Source organism: Pecten maximus, chromosome 17 (genome assembly GCF_902652985.1).
Source record: "Pecten maximus chromosome 17, xPecMax1.1, whole genome shotgun sequence".
Lineage (NCBI taxonomy): Eukaryota > Metazoa > Mollusca > Bivalvia > Pectinida > Pectinidae > Pecten > Pecten maximus.
The window spans coordinates 24,108,697-24,134,919 of record NC_047031.1 but is presented as its reverse complement, the minus strand read 5'-3'; the positions used below and the strand labels follow the sequence as shown (position 1 = coordinate 24,134,919).

The 26,223-nt window shown below is 35.4% G+C and overlaps 1 protein-coding gene across 4 annotated transcripts; it reads left to right on the top strand.

Annotated features, from left to right (window-relative positions):
• Positions 1-632: 632 nt before the first annotated feature.
• Positions 633-25,575, top strand: LOC117315507 (kinesin-like protein KIF23). Of its 4 annotated transcripts, none has more exons than XM_033869724.1 (25): positions 633-736; positions 3,593-3,644; positions 4,109-4,201; positions 4,473-4,511; positions 5,223-5,328; positions 6,003-6,139; positions 6,716-6,834; positions 7,355-7,522; positions 7,796-7,908; positions 9,325-9,446; positions 9,779-9,881; positions 10,648-10,727; positions 13,403-13,522; positions 13,803-13,944; positions 14,484-14,548; positions 15,385-15,487; positions 16,106-16,314; positions 16,596-16,706; positions 17,126-17,440; positions 18,024-18,114; positions 18,441-18,446; positions 19,913-19,933; positions 20,898-21,037; positions 22,121-22,305; positions 22,968-25,575. In XM_033869724.1, exons 1-25 carry the CDS (start codon positions 648-650, stop codon positions 23,002-23,004), a joined length of 2,766 nt encoding a protein of 921 aa, XP_033725615.1. In that variant the 5' UTR covers positions 633-647; the 3' UTR covers positions 23,005-25,575. The 4 variants fall into 4 exon arrangements, with proteins under 4 accessions (XP_033725615.1, XP_033725616.1, XP_033725617.1 ...); XM_033869726.1 differs by lacking the exon at positions 633-736 and adding an exon at positions 2,679-2,822; XM_033869725.1 differs by lacking the exons at positions 18,441-18,446; positions 19,913-19,933.
• The last annotated feature ends 648 nt before the right edge of the window (positions 25,576-26,223 follow it).

Here is a 26,223-nt window from a genome sequence, read left to right as displayed (position 1 = left end):
CCTTACTTTTTATTGTTAGATTAAGACACCGAATAAGCTAACTAGCCAACAATTAATGAAGTAGCTCATACAGATAAACCGTATAAGACAAATGAATGACTTTATTTTGTATTCACAATCGTTCTCAATCATCTCTAATGAACGCGAATATAGAAATTAGACTCCAGCTTACTACTGCTGATAACTCGATAAACGACTACGAATCAGATTTTGCGTACTTAGTATTTAAAGTTAATCACCTGTCAGGTAAGCTAATTTGGTTGCCAAGAGCTAGGAGACTGGAGTTATATGTGGGCAATCGGGGCCTAGAGTAGACCTCTATACTGCAGAATATCGCATGGTCGCATTTACGCGGAATAGACAACCCTTGTTTTATCTCCGTACATCACAATCCACGTCAAGATGTAGGACATCCCTTCTTTAAACTACAAACTACGAACATGTCTCCAATCAAACATCTAACATGCTAAAATCGGTAACGTCAACGACAAGTAAAGCGCGCCGAATGACGGTGACTCATTATTGCCTTAAAGGGGGTTCCATTGAAATAAAGAGTTGTCGTGCTCCAGAATTTGACGTCGCGAAAATGACGTCATTTCCGCCATATTACGTTTTGACGTTTCGATGCGTCGTTGTCAACTAGGCCTATGGCATCTCCTTGCTCCCAAAGAACACAGAAGGACAAGGAAGTCAAAAGGATTATTGACCAAATTAGACGAGAATACAATATATACAGGTAGCGTTACATTTGAAAAAAAAATGTGAATTTATATTTTGTTGTAAATTTAGTGAAGTGCGTAACTAGGAAGAAGCGTTAGCCTATCTGACGTTTTTCGAGTGATTGCGCGAATACTGACTTTATTCACTGGTTTCGGGAAAGGGCCTTTTTGTCTCATTTTGGGAAGAAAATTGGTGAATTGGGAAAGATTTTTTCAGGAGTAAACTGCAAATTTTGGGAATTTGGCTTAAATATGAAATAATTTCAATTGGGAATTGGGCCCATTGACGGCCCCAAAAAGCCCTCAGAAAAAGCCCTGCAATGTGTTTTTCTTCGTACAAACTATGCCTGTTGTCATCGACGAAGAGTTACTTTTGGGATTGTATTCGTGTGTCTATATTACTTAATCACGAAGGAATTATTTCAGTATTCTACTGGCTGACGTGCACATTAATTTATTGTTGTTTCATGACTCCGAACTGTGGCCAGATCGACGTCATGTCAAAATGGTAGGTCACAAACAGTAGGTCGGCTAGCTACATTTGAAGAGTAAATCGTTATTCGTCATTTTAATCTTTTTAAACTCACACACATTAATGCTTGTTATCATGTATTTTCTTCACATTTTGACGGTAAGATAAAAAGGTCAATAAAAAGTTTAAACTAACATTTAATTTCATCTTACTGCACACACACTCAAATAATCACTCGAATTAACCTCTACTGCACTAGCTCCTTGCCATAGTCAGAATAACATTTTTATGGCGACTATGAAAGAAGAAGGAGATATATTCTATTCTAGTAATTGAAAGTGTATTCTACTGAGAATAAAATTAAATCGCTTCTTAAAAATAGTTATCTATTATATCCATATATATTACTCTCTATGGGGTATTGATTCGAGAGGGAAAAAAACAAATAACATTTTACGGTAAACATTTCTCGGAGATTAAAAGATGTGATCGTGATATCTTTCTAATTAATAGAAACGAAATTTTCTATGTAATCGGTAGAACTGAACACTAAAAATAAGTTTGTAGTAGGATATGAAATTTTACTTGATGAAATGAAAGAAAGAAAGCTGACTATACAGTTATAAAATTGTATGCTGCTAAATTGATATATATAATTTTACTAATTAATTCGCCTAGCTCGATGACCTTTTATTATCTGCGGCAAATCATCTCCCGTAGAATTTAGCCCAGGGCCAGCTTTTGTTGGCAAAGTGTGAAAACAATACATGACAAACTGGCATTTCAAGACTGTGCAATTATAGTTTTACCGAAATTCAAATGCCGTTTTTAGAGGCCGCGGGAAATGCTTATGCCAATTCAGTGATCGCCTATAATTGCCATTTAAGGTCTGCATCTTCCATTTTGATTTGCATTACATTTGTAAAATAACGCCGAAAAACTGTAAAAATAACCATAGCTTTTGTTGCCAATGAGATATTTCTACATGGTTAATACATAATGTTCTTGTCACAATAAAAACTGGAACACTATTTAAGAAAAAAGATATTGGCACGTGCCAAAATCTTTTAAAAAGATTAGACGTACAATTTCCCTATTATCCGTCCCCCATTTCTATATGCAAACTACAAGAGTATATGATTATATATGAACACTTTTCAGAGACCTACACAAAATATATTTACGCACATACGTGCATATATATATACTGTCGCTAAATATATTACTACTTGACAAATAATATGTATTATGCATACATCTGTTACAACGTTGTAATATTGAAATAACTACTGACTTCTCGTCGGCCTACCTACAGTCAATATAATTTAGATTAGATTTTTAAGAAGCCTATCCTGTACTAATAAATGTATCAAGAATTGAATTATTGGAAATATTTTCATAGTAATGATCTTATGTGTACTGTAGTAATATCGTTTCTTAGACGAGTTATTGGCCTTGTGGCGCTGCAGTCGTTCTTTCCGCGACGTTCATTGGTCGATTACACAGGAAAGAGGTAAATTCGAAAAGACAAGCCAGGTGGTGTTTACAGTGAGGAATTTAGGTCGTAAACAGAAAACTTGTCTCATATAATGACCAGGAATAATCAGTGAAAAATACAAAATGAAACCACAGTAAGTATGATGATTACATATAGCACACTCCCTGTGTTGATGTGGTTCTATGGGAAATCGCTCGTGAGAGAAACATTGTTATTTATTCGCGCCTAATCGTTCACTGATAATCTACCTGTCTACAATCTACATGTCTACTGAGCGGAGGGTACCAAGTCTCCCACTTTCCATTGTCATCCAGATTTCTTTTAATATCAATTTGGCATACAGTCTGTAATTTTTATAATGTCTTAATTTCTAAAACGATGCTGTGTCGATCCCTTGTCGAAGTGAATTTTCAGGGGGGGGGGGGGGGGGGGGGGGGGTGCTTTTCTGTTTTGTCCTACGCATCCATTTGATTTGTTAACTTATAATTTCTTTATTGGGACTATATGCTACAAATCTATCTACCTTAAGCTTGAATATAGCGATGTTCAAAATCAATCGTGTGTTTTATCACGTCGAGTGGAATTTAAAATCAAAATCAGTTGTCAGGGAGGCGATTGTGCATGATGTTTGATTGTTTCGTTCAATGACTTATCGAAAACGTTTAAGAATCTTAGTCTCGGGATGACATGTCTCTGTTTACTAAATTATAATTCACTTATTTATTATTGCTTCTTATTATTAGAGTCTTCTGTAGGTTTATTCTGTTGACAGACTGAAGATACTAGAATTGAAAGCTATGAGTTTGTGTAGTTTATTTGGGGAAACCATTAAGTATTGTTCTCTGTGTCTTCTTTCTTGGGGGAAATAAAGGGGAAAATCATGTTTATATTTATCATTTCCAGACGCGGAAAAACACCAAAGAAGAAGAATGCAACACAAACAGATCCAGTCGAGGTAAAACTAAACACTAGCTTGGTTTAAATTTCTGAAGTACAGTACTGATGTCATATTCATTGCTTTGTACATCCTGAGTTGATATGGAAATGATGAAATACATCTTGGAAACTAAAATCAAAATTCCATGAGAACTTGACAGATAACATTCAATTTCAACAACAGTGTTAGCATCGTTTTCATTAGCTGCTGTTGTGGAAAAGCATTTCACACTATTGACTGTTAAAACTCAGAAGTGTCAAATGCTTTACCGCTACAACAGTAGCTTAATTTATCAATAAGAGAACTCTATGTTTTTGGTATGAAAATATTCTGAGTTTGAATAGCCATGTATTAACAGCTTATTAGCGATATTTGCTGATAAATTGTCATATTGACAAAATGTGAAACGAGAGTTATTGCGATAACACTTGGCATTAGGGGATGTTTATTACTCATTTTTAAAATATCTTTGATTTTTACAGGTGTACTGTAGGATACGTCCCCTTGACAATCCTGATGATCCGACTTGTATTAAAGCTCTTAACAATACTGTCATTCAACTAATACCTCCTCAGGTATGTGTGTATATATAAAATAACAAATCACAATGAATACTTGATTATTGTCATATTAAAAAGGGTAAAGTGCAAAAATGAAATGATTCTAAAAATGAGTGTTATTATTAAAACATAAGAGGAAATTATTTCAGTTTTGAATTTTCATGGAGAATAAATTAAAACTATCTTTTTATAGCCTGCCAACATTCAGTTTGATACCTGTTTCAAATCAGCCACCTGTTTGAACTTGAAAGTACTGATGATATGTGAAATATTTTTTCCTTGTCAGAACACAGAGAGGGTGACAAGAAATGGCCAGGTGAAAGAGGTAAGTGTACATCTGTATTTTTCTTTGTCCCATGTAACATAGTTAAGGTTTCCTCCGACTGTTTCATTTACTGGTTGGCCGATCATCGATTATAATTGATAATCATTCGTGAAAATCTCATCCGATTCCAATAACTATTTCCACTCCTGAAACATTTCAACAGACATTCACATTGGATCATTTCATGTTCATATGTGTAGATAAAGTAAACCCTTTGTGTCTCTGACCTGTGTGTGACTTTGACAAAAGTTTGAATGCTGGCCATGGTCAATTAAACAATGCTTAACACATATTTCAGGGCATCCTCTGGACCCCTGCCTATATGTATTTGGCTCTAAAAAAATGTCAAAGAGCTATGGCTCTGAGGTTTGAAGGTACTTGTGTATTTGACATGCATTTTGACCATTCATTTCTGAGTTATGGTGATTTGACTTCGTCAAGTGTCAACTGAATACCCTATATCAGATTTGGAGCTATAGATGTAAGACCCCTAGTTTGAATTTTTGTCAATTAGGATGGTCAATCCCAATACCCTGTATCAGATTTGGACCCTAGGAGTAAGACCACTAGTTTGAATTCTTGTCTATAAGTTAACATACATTTTGATAGAAAGTTTCTGTTTTTAATCCCAGGAATAAGACCAATATTTCTAGGATTTACATAAATACTACTACACTTTTACCTGAAATATCTTTTCTTGACATTTTTCAGTACCAGTACACATTCCAGTATTTATTTGATGAGTATTCATCACAGAAAAAGATATTTGACTATGTGGCTATGCCCCTGATGGAGGATCTCATCAATGGCAAAAATGGTAAGTAGTGGTGTTTTGATTAATTGAATTTGTTGAGTATCTTGTTTTAGATGTTTAACCAATTAATCTAGTAAGAAATTGTTAATCAAGGTTCTTCATAAATGCCCAACATCATGATAGATGAAAGATCGTTGAATGGTATAACATGTGCAAAAAACTTGTCACAATTGATTACTTAATTTTGGTTGTCGTTTGTATTATATAAATACAAGCATCAAGATGACTGGAACAGCACAGGAAGCATGTTCACTTAAATGTAAAGTTTAAAAAAGAACGAAATACCAAAGAAAGATAATTAAAGATTAATTGATCGTCGATTGGATAGACAAAACTGATGATCAACAGGTTCCCATCACTAATGGAAGCCGGGTTTGCACCAAGTTGTAAATGTTTATTCTAACTTGGGTCTTAACATGTTGGTTAAGTTCTTCTGTATAGATTATATGGGATTTCTGAAAAAAAAATAGTCTATTTAATTTCTATTATTCAAAAGATTGCATGGATAACTTAAATGAATACTCTAACCAACAATTGTTTTGGAAAGGGTTGACTGTGTAACTGTGTAGATATGAAATTTTACCTTACTTCCTGTCTGTGTCCAGTATCCTGGATTAATCCGTATGTAGTATGTTCCCTTATACATGTACTATATATGTTTTTTCGATGTACCTCAGGTCTGCTGTTTTCATATGGTATCACATCATCTGGGAAGACCTACACAATGACTGGTGTGCCACAGGATCAGGGCATCCTCCCCCGCTGTCTTGATGTCCTTTTCAACACCATTGAGGGACTCCAGGCCAAGAAATATGTACGTCATAATGGCTAAATGCGTTTCAGTATAAATAGATTTATATTTTAATTTCTTTGCAAAGTAAATGAATTCGAAAATTTCACAACATGCAATTTCTATTCGCCATGAATCATGACTACTATCAAATGAAGAAAAGAATACTTTTGGTTTTTAGTTAAAGACTGAATTATTATTTTTTGGAAAATAATTGGTTACAATATTGAGGCTTGCCTTTATAGCAGAACCATGAGGTAAGGGGCTATTCCAGTAAAATATGTATCCAACAGGAGGAATCCTGAAATGAAGAAATTCTGTGCGTGATCCTCGCCTTAGAACTTCTATGGGTGGTCCCTGTTTGATAAACAGAAGTGCTCCCATAGGGGTGATATTTCACTGGATAGCCTTAAGCGAACTTCTTACTGGCTTTAATCAAATACATTAGTCATATAGTGATGGTTCAGGAGCAGGTACCCTTAATCTGTCAAATATGATAAGTAGGCGATGTGGTATTCATATAGGAATAATTCTTACCATTTCAGTATTATTTTTTCCAAAGGACTGCAAATAATATTACACATTTCTGCTACTTGCCAGGTGTTCAAGCCAGACAGAATGAACAGTTACGAAGTACAGAGTGAAGTAGATGCCATGATGGAGAGACAGAAGAAAGACATACTGCCAGGAATGACAACTCCGAAAACACCCAGACACAGGTATTATCATGGCAAAATCACACCCAGACACAGGTATTATCATGGCAAAATCACACCCAGACACAAGTATCATCATGGCAAAATTCATATCACACCCAGACACAGGTATCATCATGGCAAAATTCATATCACACCCAGCCACAGGTATCATCATGGCAAAATTCATATCACACCCAGACACAGGTATCATCATGGCAAAATTCATATCACACCCAGACACAGGTATTATCATGGCAAAATTCATATCACACCCAGACACAGGTATTATCATGGCAAAATTCATATCACACCCAGACACAGGTATTATCATGGCAAAATTCATATCACACCCAGACACAGGTATCATCATGGCAAAATTCATATCACACCCAGGCACAGGTATTATCACCGTAAAATTCATATTACACCCAGATGGAGGTATTATCACTGAAAATTCATATTATACCCAGACACAGGTATTATGATAGCAAATATGTACTGTATTATATTGTTGGTATGATATTTTGTGTATTTCCTGTAGGGACGGTTTTGAAGTAGAGGATCATGGCCGTGTGGAGGATGGGGATCGTGTAGAAAACGTGGATGAAGACAACAATTATGCAGTGTTTGTGTCATACACAGAGATATACAACAACTATGTTTACGACCTCCTGGAAGAGCTCCCTTGGGATCCAATAGTGGGCTACAAGTAAGTCATATTATCTGAAAAATTAACAGGGTAACCCTGAGACAGTTGGCTACAAGATAACAACGGTTTACAAGTTACCCTGAGATTATATTGGTAGCAGTTTTCAAGAATACAGAAGAGAAAATAATCACTGAATAGAATGAATCTAAAGTAATCCCATTTGTAATGTGAAAAGTCTACACTCAGCAAAAAATGTAATAATAAGCACTAAATTCTGCCTAAATTGGCCTTATTTGAAGTCAGAAAGTAACAGATTTGACAATATGATTTCAGACCTCCACAGTCCAAGTTATTGAGGACTGACTCCCAGGACACCATGTATGTGATGAACTGTGTGGAGGTGGAATGCAAGAGTACACAGGAGGCTCTCAACATTCTCTACAGAGGTAACCTCATTACACTAGCCACACAAAACTCAATAATAACACAGCCACACTCATTTCATTATCCCCTCGCGGCCAAGTCTGCCAGGGGATTTAGGGATATGCTTATATGTACAAAACCAAATTTCGCCCTACCAACTTCATTATGGTCCAATTGTCCAAAAACTTCATACACCTTCTCACAACCTTCATTTATGGTAGGAAATTGCAGACATTTCTATTCGTCAGATTGTTCTGTTACTTCAAACTCTTACTATCATCTTTTATTATGGTGTTTTTTCTAGAGTAGCATTGTGATTCAACCATTCTTACCTCCTTTTGTTGCATATTGGTCAATCTTGCATAGCGAGAAGATGTACTTGGGATGCCTTGTCAACATAGCCACACCCATCTCTTTATCATAGCTATGGCTGATTCAATTACCATAATTATACCCCCCGCAACAAAGTTAGGGGGGGTATACTGGAATCAGGTTGTCCGTCCGTTGGTCCGTCCAGGCGTCCGTCTGTAGACACAACGATGTACCGACTACTCCTAAACTACTGATCCGATTTCAACCAAACTTCATGACAATAATCCTTATACATTGTAGATGTGCGTAATCTATATCATGTCATAATTATTTTGTTACCATGCATGGTAACCAGGGCACAAAACTTAGTTTTTTGGTCTACTCCTCTTATGGTTACCATGGTAACCAAGGCACAGACCTTAGTTTTTTCATGACAATAATCCTTATACATTGTAGGTGTGCGTTATCTATATCACGTCAAAAAATTTTGGTTACCATGGTAACCAGGGCACAAAACTTATTTTTTGGGCGAGTTTGACGCAACATGTACCGGCTACTTATCCTAAACTACTTATCTGATTTCAACGAAACTTCATGACAATAATCCTTATACATTGCAGATGTGCGTAATCTATATCACGTCATAATTTTTTGAATAAATCCCATTCACACTTTACCTTTCTCATTACCTTTTAAATTTTTTCTTTGTTATAAATTGATCAATTGAAAAGATTTTCTCATGTGAAATCATTTCATAATGTCATGTTCAACAATTTATTCGTAATATAGATAAAAAAAAAAGAATTAGTGTAACCAAGAAAACTGAATACGACTAAGTGAGATTTAACTGTATATCTCGTTTATTGTATAAATGAACACATATTAACGATGGGGGTTGCAGGAGCGGGGGGTATGAGTTGGCCCTCTGGACGACAGTTCTAGTTATGCCTAACTCATTACTATAGTTAGCCTTTACCAATCTTATTCTAATTGTTATAGCCAGGGTATCCAGTTGAACCTCAAATTACTATTGATAATAAATCTGAAGGGTCAAGGCATATGATAGACAAATACACTTAGTTTCTTATAATATAAACCTTCCTACAATGTAATGTATGTATTGTCAGGTCAGAAGAGAAGAAAAGTAGCACACACAGCACTGAATGCCGAGTCAAGTAGAAGTCACAGCATATTCAACATCCGCCTAGTACAGGCTCCACTAGACCCCAGGGGTGAGGAGGTCTTACAGGTGAGATCAAAGGTCAAGGGTCACCAGATTATCTGGCCTTGTATATACTTATACATCCTGTTTTAGATCAAAGTTCAGGGGTTGTCATTTCATTTGATTACATGTATGTCTAGCTAAAAATTTGCTATGTGGATCTCTTGATGCCTTTTTGAATTGTAGATAAAAATTGAGACCAAAATATTCCAACATCTTAATTTTAAGCAATTCAGTAGGAAAAAAAACATGGAATCTACTTCTCTGTCGAATGATCTGAAACCAAATTATGTTGCGAAATAAGAGAAAGGTCTATATACATGTATGTATTACATGTGATTTTCTTTATCTGATCTAAGGATGCTGACAAGGTTTGTGTTAGCCAGCTGTCGTTGGTGGATCTGGCTGGTAGTGAACGCTGTCATAGGACAGGCAACATGGGTGATAGACTGAAAGAGGCTGGTATGTTGTAGAGTAATGACGATGTGTTTGTGTACCTGTTAACTCTGTACCATAATGTGATCTCTCTTTCCCACTGTCGACTTTAGTTGACAGGCTTAGCTAAGTTATTTACTGGTATGTTGTAGAGTAATGACGATGTGTTTGTGTACCTGTCAACTCTTTCTGTATTGTGATGTGCTCCCTCTTCCCAACCGTCGATTATAGTTGACAGGCAAAGCTGATGTTATTTAACTGTAGATACAATTATCCAATAAATAACATATAAATGATGTCCTGAACTTTCTAAACAGGTCCCAATTAATGTATGATATTTCTTCCATAGGTTGTTATTGTAAACAATAAGGCAGCTTGCTACATTTTCATTTTAGATATCACTGTCTAGGACATTGTATAGTGTTCAATACCACATCTAAATCTAATTTATTCAGATATTTCTCAATAATGTATGATGATAACTTTAAACTTTGTGTTTCTATATATGATAAATAATACGCCCAGTTTGACAAGCCTGGATACCGCCCTTTGGGTAGATATTTTACTGGAATAGCCCTAAGTAAAGGGCTGATGTATAATCTGATCTTGCTTCTAAGAATACTTTTCATTGGCTTAATAATCTATATTACTAGCTGATAACATAAAAAATGACATTGTTGTTTGTAATATTGTATTTTATTTTCTGACAAATAACATAGAAAAATAGATAAAAAGTACCATGTGTTATCTGTTTATATAAAAACTTGGTGTACATTTCTGTTGTGTTTGATAGGTAACATCAACCAGTCTCTGATGGTGCTGAAGACATGTATGAAACTACTGAGAGAGAACCAGAAGAACAGTGAGAATAAGGTCGGTCCATACGTATCAAAATTAAAGCAAATTCATTTAAGCATTGATGTCATTTTTAGCTCACCTGGACCAAAGGTCCGGTGAGCTTATGCCATGGTGCAGCGTCCGTCCGTCCGTCTGTCGTCCGTCGTCCGTCAACATTTGCTTCAAATCGCTACTAGTCAAAAAGTTCCTATTGGATCTTGACCAAATTTGGCCAAAAACATCCTTGGCAGAAGGGGATCAGATTTTGCATAAATGGTGACTCTGACCCTTAAGGGGCCTGAGGGGCGGGGCCCAATAGGGGAAATTGAGGCAATTCCTTTAAATCGCTACTAGTCATACAGTTATGAAAGGATTTGAACCCAATTTGGTCAGAAACATCCTTTGGGGAAGGGGATAAGATTTTGCATAAATGGTGACTAAGGGGCGGGGCTCCATAGGGGAAATACAGATAATTCCTTCAAATCGCTACTAGTCAAAAAGTTCCTATTGGATTTTGACCAAATTTAGTCAGAAACCTCCTTGGCAGAAGGGGATCAGATTTTGCATAAATGGTGACTGACCCTTAAGGGGCCTGAGGGGCGGGGCCAAATACGGGAAATTGAGGCAATTCCTTTAAATCGCTACTAGTCATAAAGTTATGAATAGATTTGAACCCAATTTAGACAGAAACATCATTGATGGAAGGGGAACAGATTTTGCATAAATGGTGACTCTGACCCCCGAAGGGGCCTGAGGGGCGGGGCCCAATAGGGGAAATTGAGGCAATTCCTTTAAATCGCTACTAGTCAAAAAGTTATGAATGGATTTGAACCCAATTTGGTTAGAAACATTCTTGGGGGAAGGGAAACAGATTTTCCATAAATGGTGACTGACCCCCGAGGGGCCAAAGGGGTGGGGCCGAATAGGGGAAATAAAAGTAATTCCTTTAAATCACTACTAGTCATAAAGTTATGAATAGATTTGAACCCAATTTAGACAGAAACATCATTGATGGAAGGGGAACAGATTTTGCATAAATGGTGACTCTGACCCCCGAGGGGCCAAAGGGGTGGGGCTCCATAGGGGAAATAGAGGTAATTCCTTCAAATTGCTACTAGTCAAAAAGTTCCTATTGTAATTTGACCAAATTTGGTCAGAAACATCCTTGGCAGAAGGGGATTAGATTTGCATAAATGGTGACTCTGTCCCCCAAGGGGCCTGAGGGGCGGGGCCCAAAAGGGGATATTGAGGCAATTCCTTTAAATCGTTACTACCGGTAGTCATAAAGTTATGAAAGGATTTGAACCCAATATGGTCAGAAACATCATTTGGGGAAGGGGAACAGATTTTACAGAAATGGTGACTCTGACCCCCGAGGGGCCAAAGGGGCGGGGCCGAATGGGAAAATAGAGGTAATTTCTTCAAATCGTTACTAGTCATAAAGTTAGGAATGGATTTGAACCTAATTTGGTCAGAAACATCTTTTGGTGAAGGGGAACAGATTTTGCATAAATGATGACTCTGACCCCCAAGGGGCCTGATGAGGGGGCGGAGCCCCATATGGGAAATAGAGGTAATTCCTTCAAATCGCTACTTGTCATAAAGTTATGAATTTATTTGTACTCAATTTGGTCAGAAACATTATTAGGGGAAGAGGAACAGATTTTGCATAAATGGTGACTCTGACCCCTGAGGGTCCAAATGGGTTGGGCCCAATAGGGGAAATAGAGGTAATTCCTTTAAATCGCTACTCGTCATAAAGTTATGAAAGGATTTGAACCCAATTGGGTCAGAATTATCATTGAGGGAAGGGGAACAGATTTTGCATAAATGGTGACTCTGACTCCCGAGGGGCCAAAGGGGCAGGGCCATCATAGGGGAAATAGAGGTAATTCCTTTAAATCACTGCTAGTCATAAAGTTATGAATGGATGTTCTAAAATCAATTCTTGAGGTCTTTCAGACCCTTAGAGAGTCTGGACTTCGTCATTTCTTTAAAGCAGTTGGTATCCCTACACCATAACCATATACATTTGTATAGCATTGTTTGAGATTGACAAATAAAAGGAATTGAACATGAACATTATTTTGACGTTTGGTCTAATCCAACCAGGTGAGCAATACAGGCCCCATGGGCCTCTTGTTTTAGTTTCATCGAGGTATGAAACAAAACATTTTGTTTCATACCTCGATGAAACTAAAAAAATATTGACAACAACGCTTATAATTAATTTTTGAAAACGATTTTCTATTTTAAAACATGTTTTATGTACAATTTAACTGGTTTTAAATGGGATTCTTTTTCTCAAATCAATACGCAACGTCAATTGTCGTATTGTGACGTCACATTATTCGCACCATTCTCAGAATTTCTTTCATAGAAGAATGAAAAGAATTTTTCTGACCCTATCACATTTGAGTATTTACCATGAAAACAAAGAAAAATTAATTATTAAACATTGAAAGCGATAGATTGTCAAAAATACTATAAGAATTACCGCACTTGTTTCATTGTGATATGTATTTATCAATATTTTAATTTACAAAAACAACAGGATGTATGGTTTACTGCTAATTCTAACAGTGGAAAAACAAGGAAGAAAATTCTGTTTCTTTCCAACATAGGGAATCTTAAGAAATGCAGTGTGTTAAAGCTGTGCTTTTTAAAGCATGTACCTCTTAATGTCATCATGTTATGTTATTTATCGGTAGATGGTGCCGTACAGAGATTCAAAGCTAACCCACTTGTTCAAGAACTATTTTGACGGGGATGGGAAAGTTCGGATGATTGTGTGTGTCAACCCCCGAGCTGAGGAGTACGATGAAACCATTGTGAGTACTTTAATGAAAGTATTACTTGTTTGTGTCTGTCGTATATTGACATTTCTTCATTCCTTTTGGGATTATGAAATTTTTTATTATGAACATTTGCATTTATAGTAATATAAATGCAATTGAATTAGGCTTAAAAGCTGTGACATTGTAATTTAATACTTCTAGCTTTGTTTGTTTGCTGAAATAACATCAACAACATTAGTATAGAATGTTATTTTGAAAGAAGTTGTTAACAGTAAAATGTTGGTGTGATATTAAAACTGTTGGTGCATTACAGCATGTGATGAAATTCGCGGAGCTGACACAGGAAGTGATGGTTGCAAGGTCACAGCAGGTCAAGTTTGACATTGGTCTGACTCCTGGCCGTCGTAGGATGAACCAGCAATACAAGGAAGCATTAGCCGATATTCCACTTATAGGTAAGATTTCTTTTACACGCCTCATGATTTCTTTGTTTGCCTCATGCATACCACAAAGCCATACCCAGTTAGCTATGTTTAACAAATGTGTACTAAGGGTGATTGATAAGACATTAGCCTGGACAGCTGGTACAAGATGCCTCCACACCAAAGCAATATACAATATGATTACAGATTTATATTCCAGAAACTATTGAGAAACAAAATCATAAAATATTTCATTGAAATCTATAAAAATATATATTTTCTGTACTGTATTAAATTGTTTTAAGGAAGCTTTATTACTGAGGGTTATTCCAGTAAAATGTCTAACCAATGGGCGGTCTCCAGGTTTGTCAAACATGGAAACCCATAGAAGTGATTTGATTAGGTAGATATTTTACTGGAATAGCTCTAAGTTATGATCTTACAAACTTGTTTCTATGTGGTATATATGAGTTACATTAAAGTTGAAAATTTACATCATTCAGGTGCAATTACTACTGAAGTCTTATTGCAGTTACTTGATTTTATTAGAATATTACAATGTTATATTTCAGATGAAGAGATGCCCATGGTACAGCCGATAGCTTACAGCTTGGGACCAAGTTTCCCATCTCTAGAGGTAAGGAAATATATCAACAAGTTTTTATGTACCCGTCAAATTTCAATGGACATCTTGTGGTATAGTGTCTGCATCCATCAGTGGATTACAGTTCAGTCAGATAATATGTATATTTCCATCTGAGAAGCTTTGTTGTATTCAAACAAAATAAGAATCCAGTCCAAACTGCATTCACATTTTTATGCCCTTTTTGATTTCCTTGACTTCCATTCATGGTCACCTCAGCTCAGACAGCTGTCTGGTGTAGTTGTGTATTCACTGATTGTAATTGAGCATATGCTGTATATATATATTTATCCTGAAACTGCCACCGCATTGTCGGAATACACCCACCATATATATTTTTGCTGTATACAGCAGTGACGGAAAACAGCTGTATTTTGGAATCTTAGCACATGCATCAATTCGACTGACCTACTTCAAAGTGAAACAACATTTAAAAGGCGAACATATTTCTGTCATTTTTGACACTGTTTCACTTCAAAATGATTATTTTTGATGATTATTTATTATGAATGTTGCAGGATAAATAGATTACATGGTCAGTGTCTTAAAATATAAGCTGTATTTTTGGCGAGGGACAGAAAGACAAAAGTGGAACGCCAAAATAAAGCTTATATTTTAAGACACTGACCATGTATTCTATATATATATATATATATTATTAGTTCACTTTCACTTGTCTTTGTCTTTGAATGACTATATTGACAGTGTAGGGTGTACAACTCCTGTACCTTGATTGGTCATATCATGTTTCATACATACATTGTTTGAACAACTGGTGAAGTACTGTCAGTGTAATGCCTGGCTAAATTAAGGAAGTTTGTACCCCACAGGTGCTTCACTCTCGTGATGATTTCACAATGAACCAACTGCAGAACTTCTTAGAAGACCGTTACAAACGCAGGGAAAACTTACTAATGGACTATAACAGGAAACGTAAGTGTTTTATTTTAGCATGTAGTCTTGAAATGTCTTTGAATTTTGAATGTGGCCTTGTAATGTCTGGTCAATTTATCCTGTTCAAAATCCAGTTTTAAATTTCAATACTGAAAATTTCTTCATTTGTCAAATTCAAATTTTAATGCATTGCTGAGATTAAATAGATTCACAATGATAAATTGTAGAATAATGTAGAAAGCAACATAAATTCAGCAAAATGTTTTCATCACAAGTGTTTATATAAGATTACCACTAACATACAATATTTACAATACCTTTTAGGGAATGTGTAAGATCAATAGTTTTCAGTCCTGTATTTCCAGTCACAGACCCTAAGCCTCATAAGCAGTTACTCCGGAGTTGTGTATTTTATTGTTGTGTTCGGTTTTCTGAAGTATAGTCTATCTGTTAACTATTGTGTCCTAATGCAGTTTTCCTAGGTTGTTTTAATGTTAGGAACCATTCGCTGAAGGCATCACCAATTTCGCTCTTACCTTACTCTTCAACATCGCTCGTCTGATATTTCTGGCTATTCAGATTTTTCTGAAATTTCATCTTTGGTTGTGTTTGTTCTGTATCTGTTCACTATTGTGGTTTATCTTACACATGACACAGAGGAGCAGTTCCGTGCCGAGCTGGTCGTATTTGAGAAAGAGTACTCAGCAACAAAGGTAAAGAATTCCGAGCTACAGACAGTGCTGGATAAGAAGGAATCTTATATACAGAAGCTGGAGGCACGGCTACGTAGTACAGAAAAGAAAAATGAGGAAATGTCAAAGACAATCAAGATGTCAGAACGTGAGCGCCGGGAACTGGATGCAAAGGTAAGCAAGAACAAACACCTGAATAAAATGAAAGATATTTGTCCTTTCTATGTTCCATGTATCGTTGTTCTACCATTCGTTCATTTGCATCTGAAAAGACAAATTAGAGGATTTCAGTGGAACAATTAGATACATGTAGAATATATTACACTGTAGTGAAAACAGGCCCTGTATTTATTACCTGATGTAATACACAACAATAAGATATTAAATACATCAGATGTGTGTTGTACCTGTAAACAATGTTTTTTATGTAGTTATAATTATTCTTGTATCTTCAGCTCCAGGATAAGAATGTAAAGATTCGACAGGAACGGTCCGAGAAGGAACGACTGAAGAATGACTTTAGGACCCGACTGGAAATGAATAATCACCACTGGGAGAAAAATCTGGTATATAACTATTACAGTACAAATCAGCATTAGGAATATTTTGTCTTTGGTTTGATTCTTAGTGTATTCAATTTTTTCTTTCAAGCTGGTCTCTTGAAAAAAAGAGTGGATGGTTAAGTTTTTTCACCGTAGCAATATGGTCTGTGTCTGGTTATAAATTGTGTATTACTTGTAATAGGGTGTCAATATTTTATATCAAAAGTGGCTTCTGTGGTGTGAAAAAAATATGGGTTGAAATTGAAAAAGTCAATTTTATGGGGAAAAAAGCCAATTTCTAATACTCAATGTTTGGGTGAAATTTTGGGTCGGGCGTTAAATTGCGCTTAAAAATAATATTATCTATGTTTTATATAAGGTTTATAATATTATTCAATGTGTTAAAGGTTAATTATCAAACATTATCACATGTTTCATTTTAGGAAAAAGAAAAACATAAAATAGAATCAGAATTTGGAGGTCAGATCTGGGAAAAACAGAAAAAGTTGAATCTGTTAAGGAGTATAGTGAATGACAAGGATAATAATTTTGAGGAGCCTAGAGGAGGATTCAGGACCCCTGCCCCCAAACCACGTACATTCACCACTCCCAGTAAGATCATGACTGCCAAATCAGAGACAGACATTTCATCAGTTGGAACCAACTCAACTCCCAGGACTCGTACTGCGACAGGGACAGTGAGTTCTGCCCGGGCCGCATACCAACAGAGGATAGCCTCGTCACAGGCCAGCAGAAATGTAAGTGTTACGCCATGGGTATTAGGTTTCTGGAAACATTGATCTGTTAAAATGTAACCTTAAGGCTTTTCCAGCAAAACATCCAACAGAAGAACTCAAGGTTTATCTAACAGGGATCACCAATAGAAGTGATATAATTCTAACAGTGCCCTTTAATTAACACCATTTTCTTTAATATCCACCTGCCCGGAATTTCTTTATTTCTGGAGTCATTACATTTGACACATTAGATATATACTTTTACTGGATTAGCTATCATGTACCAGTATCACCTTTTAAAATATTCCCCAAAAACAGAGGATAGCCACAAGAAATGTTGGTGTTTTGTCGAGAAAAAGGGTTTCAAAAGACTTGTTTTTTTATTACCTTATCTGAGGTGGAAAGAGGTGAAGGGGTGGAGAGAGATGAGGGGGTGGATAAAGATGAGGGGGTGGATAGAGATGAGGGGGTGGATAGAGATGAGGGGGTGGAAAGAGATGAGGGGGTGGAAAGAGATGAGGGGGTGGATAGAGATGAGGGGGTGGATAGAGATGAGGGGGTGGAAAGAGTTGAAATGTGTAATCGTTGATTTATCTGTTTTCAGACTCCGGTGTACAACCCGAGACATCGAAGGTCAAGGTCATCCAACGCTGAGATTTGGTTGGACCATAAACCAGCTGGAAATGTTGAATTGGGTATGTAAAGTTGTGTATGCGTCTGAAGTTGTCTTTTATTAAACACCTAACTAGATTTTATAATCCTTACATTTGTTAAAATGATCCTGAGGTGTACTTTCTGTCTATAGAAATAACAGTATCACGTTTTTGTGATTTATTTACTTTTTCTTTTTTTTGCTTTAAAGTAGTCAATTAATTAAAAAACATATTGTTAATTAAACCAGAACTGTGTTTGTTTTACTAAAAAGAGATTAAAAACAACTGGTATTTTTGCTTCTGACCTCAGTGATGTGTGTCTTGGTTCTATGTTATATAACATGACCTTTCTCTCTCTACACTACTAGCTGTTGGTAAGTCTTATTGTTCTGTTTGTTCCTCAATATTGCTCAAAAATATGTAAATATAAACTGTGTACCCTTAATACCTGCATATACATCCATGTGACAAAGGAGAGATTTGATATTGCTTATGTTAGCAATTAATTACCCTGATAATGGAACTCATACTAGGAATTTTACATGATTCAAAAGTTAAAATTTGGAGACCAAGGGAGATTAACCACCAAATAGGACAGATGCTTGACAGGTTTTAGAAGGTTAAAACATGGATCTCTTTACAATGGTCAAATGAACACACAGGTTTTAGTTTAAAGCTTGCCCATCACAATAATCCCTAAGAATACCCAGTTCATAGTAAAATATATACATTTGTATACGGAACTGTATAAAGACCCAGTGGAGACCACAGGCTTTTCTCATGTTATCTAGTGTTTCCTTCCACGTTAAGACCCACTGCACGCTTTATATTTGTGTCAAACAAGTGTAATTGATATACAAATACATGTATAATGTATGATGATACGATTCAAGTCAAAATTGTTATTAACTGTAAAATAAAGTTGTTAAAATTGCCAATAGACTAAGAACAGGTTTAATGTTTTTGAGCAATGACATTTTGTTTGTATTTATCCAGATTAAGTGCTTTGGTTTACTTGGTTCAGTGTTTTTCCTGCTGAAATATCTACGCACAAAGCAACCCCAGTGCATTTTAGCCTTATTTTTTCAAAAAGAAATCAAATTCCCCTTTGTGTCCATAGTTTAAAATTTATGGGAAAACACTGCAAATATAATGGCAAATATCACAAAAAATAGATCAGAAAAAAGGACGGTGAATGGTCAAAATTGGTGTGTGCCATCATGTACAGCTAGAACTTACACTGCAATATAGAACTGATAAGCAACGACACTCAAAAAACAATTATTAGCTAGTAAATCTTTAACAATTTACATATAAATCAACTGGGTTTTCCCAAAATACTCAGGAAAAACACTGTTTGTTCAGAGACTTTAAATTCTTTTGGTTTAATTCTAACATAGAAAGTCAAACTTGGTATAGCTGGACACAATTTGTGTTACCTAGTGTGCTCATTTGTTTTAATGCTGACAATGATATTGTTTCTGTTTCAACTTTATCATCATTTTCTATTAAGAAATTTAGTTCCATGATAACTATATATCAGATTGAAATTTTCATTTTAATATTAATTTTCAATGATTTTGAATAAAATGTAAATATATCTATATATCTTGTTTTTAGGATCATTTAATACACATATTTCATAAAGCATAACTGAGCTTTTGATAGAAAAATTTTCAGAAGTTAGAATTACATACAAGTATAAAGGTTGGTGCCCAGTTTTATGTACCAGTTACTAGTAGCTTAAAACTTACTTTGGTATTGCCTACTTCGTGAATAACTGCTCGTTTTGTTTTTCAATTTGGTTCTTTCATACATTTATATGTACTTCTGTTTAAAGGAAAGGATGGATTTTTTGAATGTAAGTTTTTTCCATACAAGTTGAGAGTTTATTCTGTTGTTGAAAACTTGTTCTATTTAAAAAAAAAAAATTTGCCTTATTTTTGTGGCAGTTCAAATGTTATTTTATAGCTATTTGTGTTAATCAGATTTTGTTTTTCGGCATAGCCGTATAATTTTCTTTTGGCTCCGGATATGACGTGACAGGTGGCGTTACTGGTCAAGATGGTGTATGTGATCGGTCAATGTAGCGGTAAATGCAAAATGCAGAAATGAAGTTAAGATTGAATGCAAGCTGAATAAGTGGATGTATCTATTCAAATGACGCATTAAAGAAATTATATTCCTGATTCAAATGCAGTCTTATTATCACCAAAAATGATTCAAACTGATATAATTTTGTTATCCGTGCTGAAACTGCGCATTTAAATTATTAATTAGTTGGTTAATTTATTTCACCAGCATTTTTACATTATAACCACCAGCATAAAAACTATGCCGTTTATCTTTTTTAAAGATATTTCTTGTTTGGGTCTAGTTTTGTATTTGTTGTACCATCACTTAAATGCTAGTCTATGTATAGACTCTAAAGTGACAATTCTGCCCAGATGAACAATATACGTGTAATACTCTACTAAGTGGCTTGCTTACTGCACAAAATGTGGCATTGTTAATCGTTTTATTGACTTGTCCTGCCATTTTAAAAGAAAGGTTTTGAATTTGGAAACATGCTATTACAGTTTCAATATTTAGAATTTTATAATTATTATTGGTAAAACCCCCAAAAACTTACTTATAGATGAAGTATAAAAAGTCAATTGAGATAAATTTACACTTAATTCCATCATTCTGTGATTAATTGCCCAGGATATATAGTCTATTATGGGAAGTGTCAAGCTGGTTTGATATCTCCTGGATTAATATGAGAAGCACTATTAATATCCAGTGTATTGTTTTAATAACAAGGTCATTATTTATATTTGTAGACACTGTACTACAGCCAAAGATGAAGAAAAAGAAGTCTGTAACCAAGTTAGAGGTGAAGGACACCAAGGAAGTGTCCAAATACTGTCTGACACATCAACAAATGGACAGTGGTGGGGAACTGGAGACTAAACTTGTCAAGGTACGGCTAATTATAAATACTAATAGTTTGTATGGGGTACATGTACTAAAGGAAGTTTTTACTTCAAAACTTGAAACTTCAAAGAAAATATCCAGCTCCATTGCTTTTGTTATGCAGTTTTCGTTTTCATATTTCATTACATACGGTAAATATAAAATCTAAAAATTTTGTCAATCTAAAAGGTCCATCATTATATCATTTTCTTTTGTGTTGAAGCATTTTAAACCTTTAAACAAGAGGCCCATGGGGCCTGTATCGCTCACCTGGTTGGATTTGACCAAATGTCATAATAATGTTCATGTTCAATTTGTTTTATTTGTCAATCTCAGAATTACCTCTATTTCCCCTATTGGGCACCGCCCCTTCGGCCCCTTGGGGGTCAGAGTCATAATTAATGCAAAATCTGTTCCCCTTCCCGAAAGGATGTTTCTGACTAAATTGGGTTCAAATCCATTCATAACTTTATGACTAGTAGCCATTTAAAGGAATTACCTCTATTTCCCCTATTGGGCCCCCGCCCCTTTGGCCCTTTGGCCCTTTGGGAGTTGGAGTCACCATTTAAACAAAATCTGTTCCTCTTCCTTCAAGGATGTTGCTGACCAAATTGGGTTCAAATCCATTCATAACTTTATGACTAGTAGCGATTTAGAGGAATTGCCTCATTTTCCCCTATTGGGCCAAGCCCCTCTTGCCCCTTGGGGGTCAGAGTCACCATTTATGAAAAATCTGTTCCTCTTCCCCCAAGAATGTTTCTGACCAAATTGGGTTCAAATCCATTCATAACTTTATGACTAGTAGCGATTTAAAGGAATTACCTCTATTTCCCCTTTTGGGCCCCGCCCCTTTGACCCCTTGGGGTCAGAGTCACCATTTATGCAAAATCTGATCCCCTTCTGCCAAGGATGTTTCTGACCAAATTTGGTCAATATCCAATAAGAACTTTTTGACTAGTAGCGATTTGAAGCATATGTTGACGGACGGACGACGGACGCCATGCCATGGCATAAGCTCACCGGACCTTCAGTCCAGGTGAGCTAAAAACTGTGTGTATCATTATACAAACATGTTGATTTCTGTCTCCAGGGTGATGTGATGCCAACAGCCGCTGGGGGTACAGCAGTAGTGTTTACTGATGTGGAGAGTCTCAAACAGAAATCACCCGGGACGAGGAAGAGGAGAAGCTCTTGTCCACAGCCAACAGACTACGAGGGGGACTGGACTGACACTGAAGAAAGGTGTAGGATTGCTATTGAGGGGCATAGCAGAAAGTAAGTAGCCCTTATATAGTCATACATAGTTATAAAACTCTCAGCAGGGCATACAATGTATAGTTTCTAGACATGTGGATTGTGTTGGGTATATTATAAATGTGGTCCCTTTCAAATTAAATTGGGTCCCTCTCAAAATAAGTAGGGTTCTTTTGTATTTGATTCAAAATTCTAAAGGTTAATCTCAAATTATGCCTTGGGAGGTGTTAAATGGATCTGTAATCATATCGCAGATCAAATTTCATATTGTTTCATAGTTTCAAATTGCACTTATAGACCGGAACTTTTTCTGAGGGCTTGTTGGGGCCGTTAATGGACTCCATTCTGAATTAAACTTATCTCATATTTAAGCCAAATTCAGAAAATTTGGGAGTATAATCCTGAAAAGTCTTTCTCATTTCACCAATTTTCTTTCCAAAATTAGATAAAAAGGCCCCTTCCCAAACCAAAGCCATGTAGACAGAGTTACTACCCTTTGAACTTAAAGCCTAGTAAGGACTAGTATTAGTAGATGACTGAGATTCTTCAGCAATACTCAGTACGTTTGTACTTGTTGAACCACTAACCTGCAACAAAGGTGAATGTTATGATATGAAACTTATCTGTGTGATAATGTAAAATCAATTTTGGTTTCTTGTTTAATGTTGTTATTATTTTTCCAGACGTAGTCGAGGAACAGAGAGAGAATCGCGGGTGTAGGACACTGCAGCTGAGAAACTGATCTGTGATATTGGGAGGGACGTGATTGTGGAATTCTTACACATTCAGGCAAATACAAGACACACAAAAATCAATTAATCTTGGGGAAGATTGAACAATAGTACAGATTTGCTGAAAATGTGTTAAGCTTGAGAGTTTGAGAACAGAAATCTCAAATGTTTGTTTATGAATATCCAACTGACACGTGTGTTTGTGGTACAAGACTTTCACTCTGGATTACTTCAGATTTTAGTATGTAGATATAGGCCTGTATTTCATCGAAGTTTATAATGGCAGTAAAGACAACATCATTACAGAGGTACTTGTATAGTGAATTAAACCTGCAGGCCAAATCCATGGGTATAATGCCTAAATTCAAATGATTTTGATTTCCATGAAAGACAGAAAGACAACGTAGGAAATTATATGTTCTCTATTAAATACTTTTCAAAGTTTATACTTCAATTTTAATGGTAAATTCATGTGTTCAGTTATACTAAAAGTAATTAATCAAAATTTTAGAAAATTATCTTTAGAAAATTTCTGAGAAATGTAATGATATGTAATCTACATAGCGCACAGCCGTGTATAGGTTACCCAGGCTCTAATTTCATCAATTTTCCTAATCTTGAAATTCTCCATAGAAAACCAGGATTGGATTAAAGAAAAAATATTGAGAATTTTTTCTTACGTTCTGATACAGCTATTCCAGTAAAATATATATCCATTGAAAGGATTCCAGAAAATAACAAAAATGTATGATTGGTTGGTGCTGGAGAAAATTGCCACTTATTATGTGATAGGTGCTGGAGAAAATGCCACTTATTTAATATGTGGTACTCTTTGAATTAAATCACTTCTACTGGTGGTACCTCTACAGGTGGTACCTGGGTATGACTATCCTGGAGACCTCCCGTTGGGTAGATATTTTACTTGGGTAGCCTTTATGCATTCTTATGAAAAATTTTAATTTTAGGATTTTGATGAAACTGGGGCCAGTGGCTTTAGGAGCTGGTGCAAAGTTTTAATGTATAGGTGTATTCATGTAGTTTGTATAAAATTTGTATTCTTTCTGTATTCACATTCTTAAACATTGTTTTAACGCTGCATCATCTATTATGTATTCAACAATATTTACGAATTTTTGACTGAATTATGAAATTGCTTATGTTCTAAATCTTGAAGATTCCAAATGTAGAGATCATTGACAATCTACACTGTACAACACCATTCACCTCTGGACATTTTTTTCTTTCCTTTTTTCTCCCTTATCTGTCACTTCATTCCTTTTAAAATTCCACTTTGGATTCTAACAGCTGATGTAAGATATCAAATATTACCTTAAATTAAGGTCCTTTGTAGTCACACTGCAGAAAAATAAAACATACATATGATGTGTTATTATTTCCTTCTTAATTCACACTTCATTTCGGACTAAAAATACCTGTTTCTGCTGACCACTATAGAATAGCATTCCTTAATTGGTAAAACATTACTATTGTACCTACACTTAAGTGGTTTTTGTTGTTTTTTGTTGTTGATATTTTCAAGGAAGGACTGTGAAAAAGTCATGATACCTTGTCTTTATATAACTTTAGTACATGCTATTTAACAATTAAAAGATTTTCCACCTATCTTCCATATTCTTCTGGTTTGTTGGGAGAAATTCATGTTTATTTTTAGGCCTTATTGGACATAATTACACTGTAAAATGATTTTGACTCCAATGTGAAGAAAATAGAACGCTTCCTCTTTATAAATATTTTCTTTTTAATTTAATTTTTTTTTTATTTATTTATTGCAAAATCATGTTAAGTTATATTAGTGATTGCTTTTGTATTTCTAAAGTATTTTGGACACAAAACAGTTTAGTCAGAATGATTCTATCTATCTGCTGTATTATACTGTTAGAGGCGGTGAATAGCAAGAATCATTCGGACTAAAATGCAAACTGTCAACTATTTTATGTACTTGTGTTTTTTTTTATATTATTTATGCAGTCTCGATAGCGACCTGTTTTGATTAATGTGTTCAGTTCTCAGAATTGGATTCAGCTGAGTGCTTTATACTGCCAATAGAAATATTAAAACAGATATATGGCAGTGTTAAAAATTCTCCTTTTGACTGGGAACAATGCATAAATTTCAGGAAAACGTAACTGAAACATTTTGTAAAGAAAATAAATTATGTTCTTAGAACATTAATGTTTGGTTTTGTGGTGCTAGATTATATTACTCTAATTTTTCTCGTAACCTCTCTTTCTCTTGTCTCTTTTTGTCATTGTTCTACAAAACACTTAGCTCAATAATGAAAATTAGAAACAAGTCCTATCATCATATACCAGTTTAAAATGGAGGATTGGCTTGACAAAGTTCTTGCCAGTATTTTTGACCAACAGACTGATTTCAAAAACAAACATTGGCTATATAGATATTTACTGGTGCTGCTAACTAGAAACTACTGAACATTTGACAGGATATTTTGATATATATTGTAAATTCTGAATGTATTTTAAAATAATTATGACTGTTCTGTATGTATATCGTATGTAAATAAAATTGTATAATAATATTCCACTGTTGGATGTATTTGTGAGTAAGGTACACCAACCTTGATAACATGATTAGCTGGATATTTTCCTGACAGGTGTGTATTGGAGGATGAAGAGGCCGTCGAATTTGTGTTGGTTTGGGTATATTTTGTGTGAAATCATACAAAGACATTAAAAATGATACACATGACATGCATTTATTGTCGCAGAAATTAAAATGGTATAGATTTCCAACACATTAAAAAGAATAACATCATATTAAAATAGATCACTTATAAGGCCACAAAGTATTTAATGCTCATAAAGCAATTATCATTTATCCAGTTAAAACAAGGATGGATAGTATTGCAACAGCAATACAAAGTCCCCTGCCTGAACCAGGAGTGCAACTATTTATTTTCCATTGTTTAAGCTACGTGTTATACTGATCACGTATACCAAGTTTCGTTAAAATCGGAGTAGTACTTTAGGATTGTCCGGACACGTCTCAACCAATGAGAAGTCAGCGGCCATTTTTAAAATTGGTTTTTCAAAAAAAAAAATGTAGGATGCACAACTACATGTTATAATGATCATGTATACCAAGTTTCTTTAAAATCGGAGTAGTACTTTAGGAGGAGTTGTCCGGACAATTCTCAACCAATGAGAAGTCGGCGGCCATTTTGAAA

Excerpts from the sequence above, each read along its gene's own strand:
- LOC117315507 (XM_033869724.1), top strand. The coding sequence starts at position 648 with ATGGCATCTCCTTGCTCCCAAAGAACACAGAAGGACAAGGAAGTCAAA. Across the intron at positions 13,523-13,802 it reads AGGAGTACGATGAAACCATT|CATGTGATGAAATTCGCGGA; the intron begins GTGAGTACTTTA and ends GGTGCATTACAG. Across the intron at positions 21,038-22,120 it reads TGGAGACTAAACTTGTCAAG|GGTGATGTGATGCCAACAGC; the intron begins GTACGGCTAATT and ends TTCTGTCTCCAG.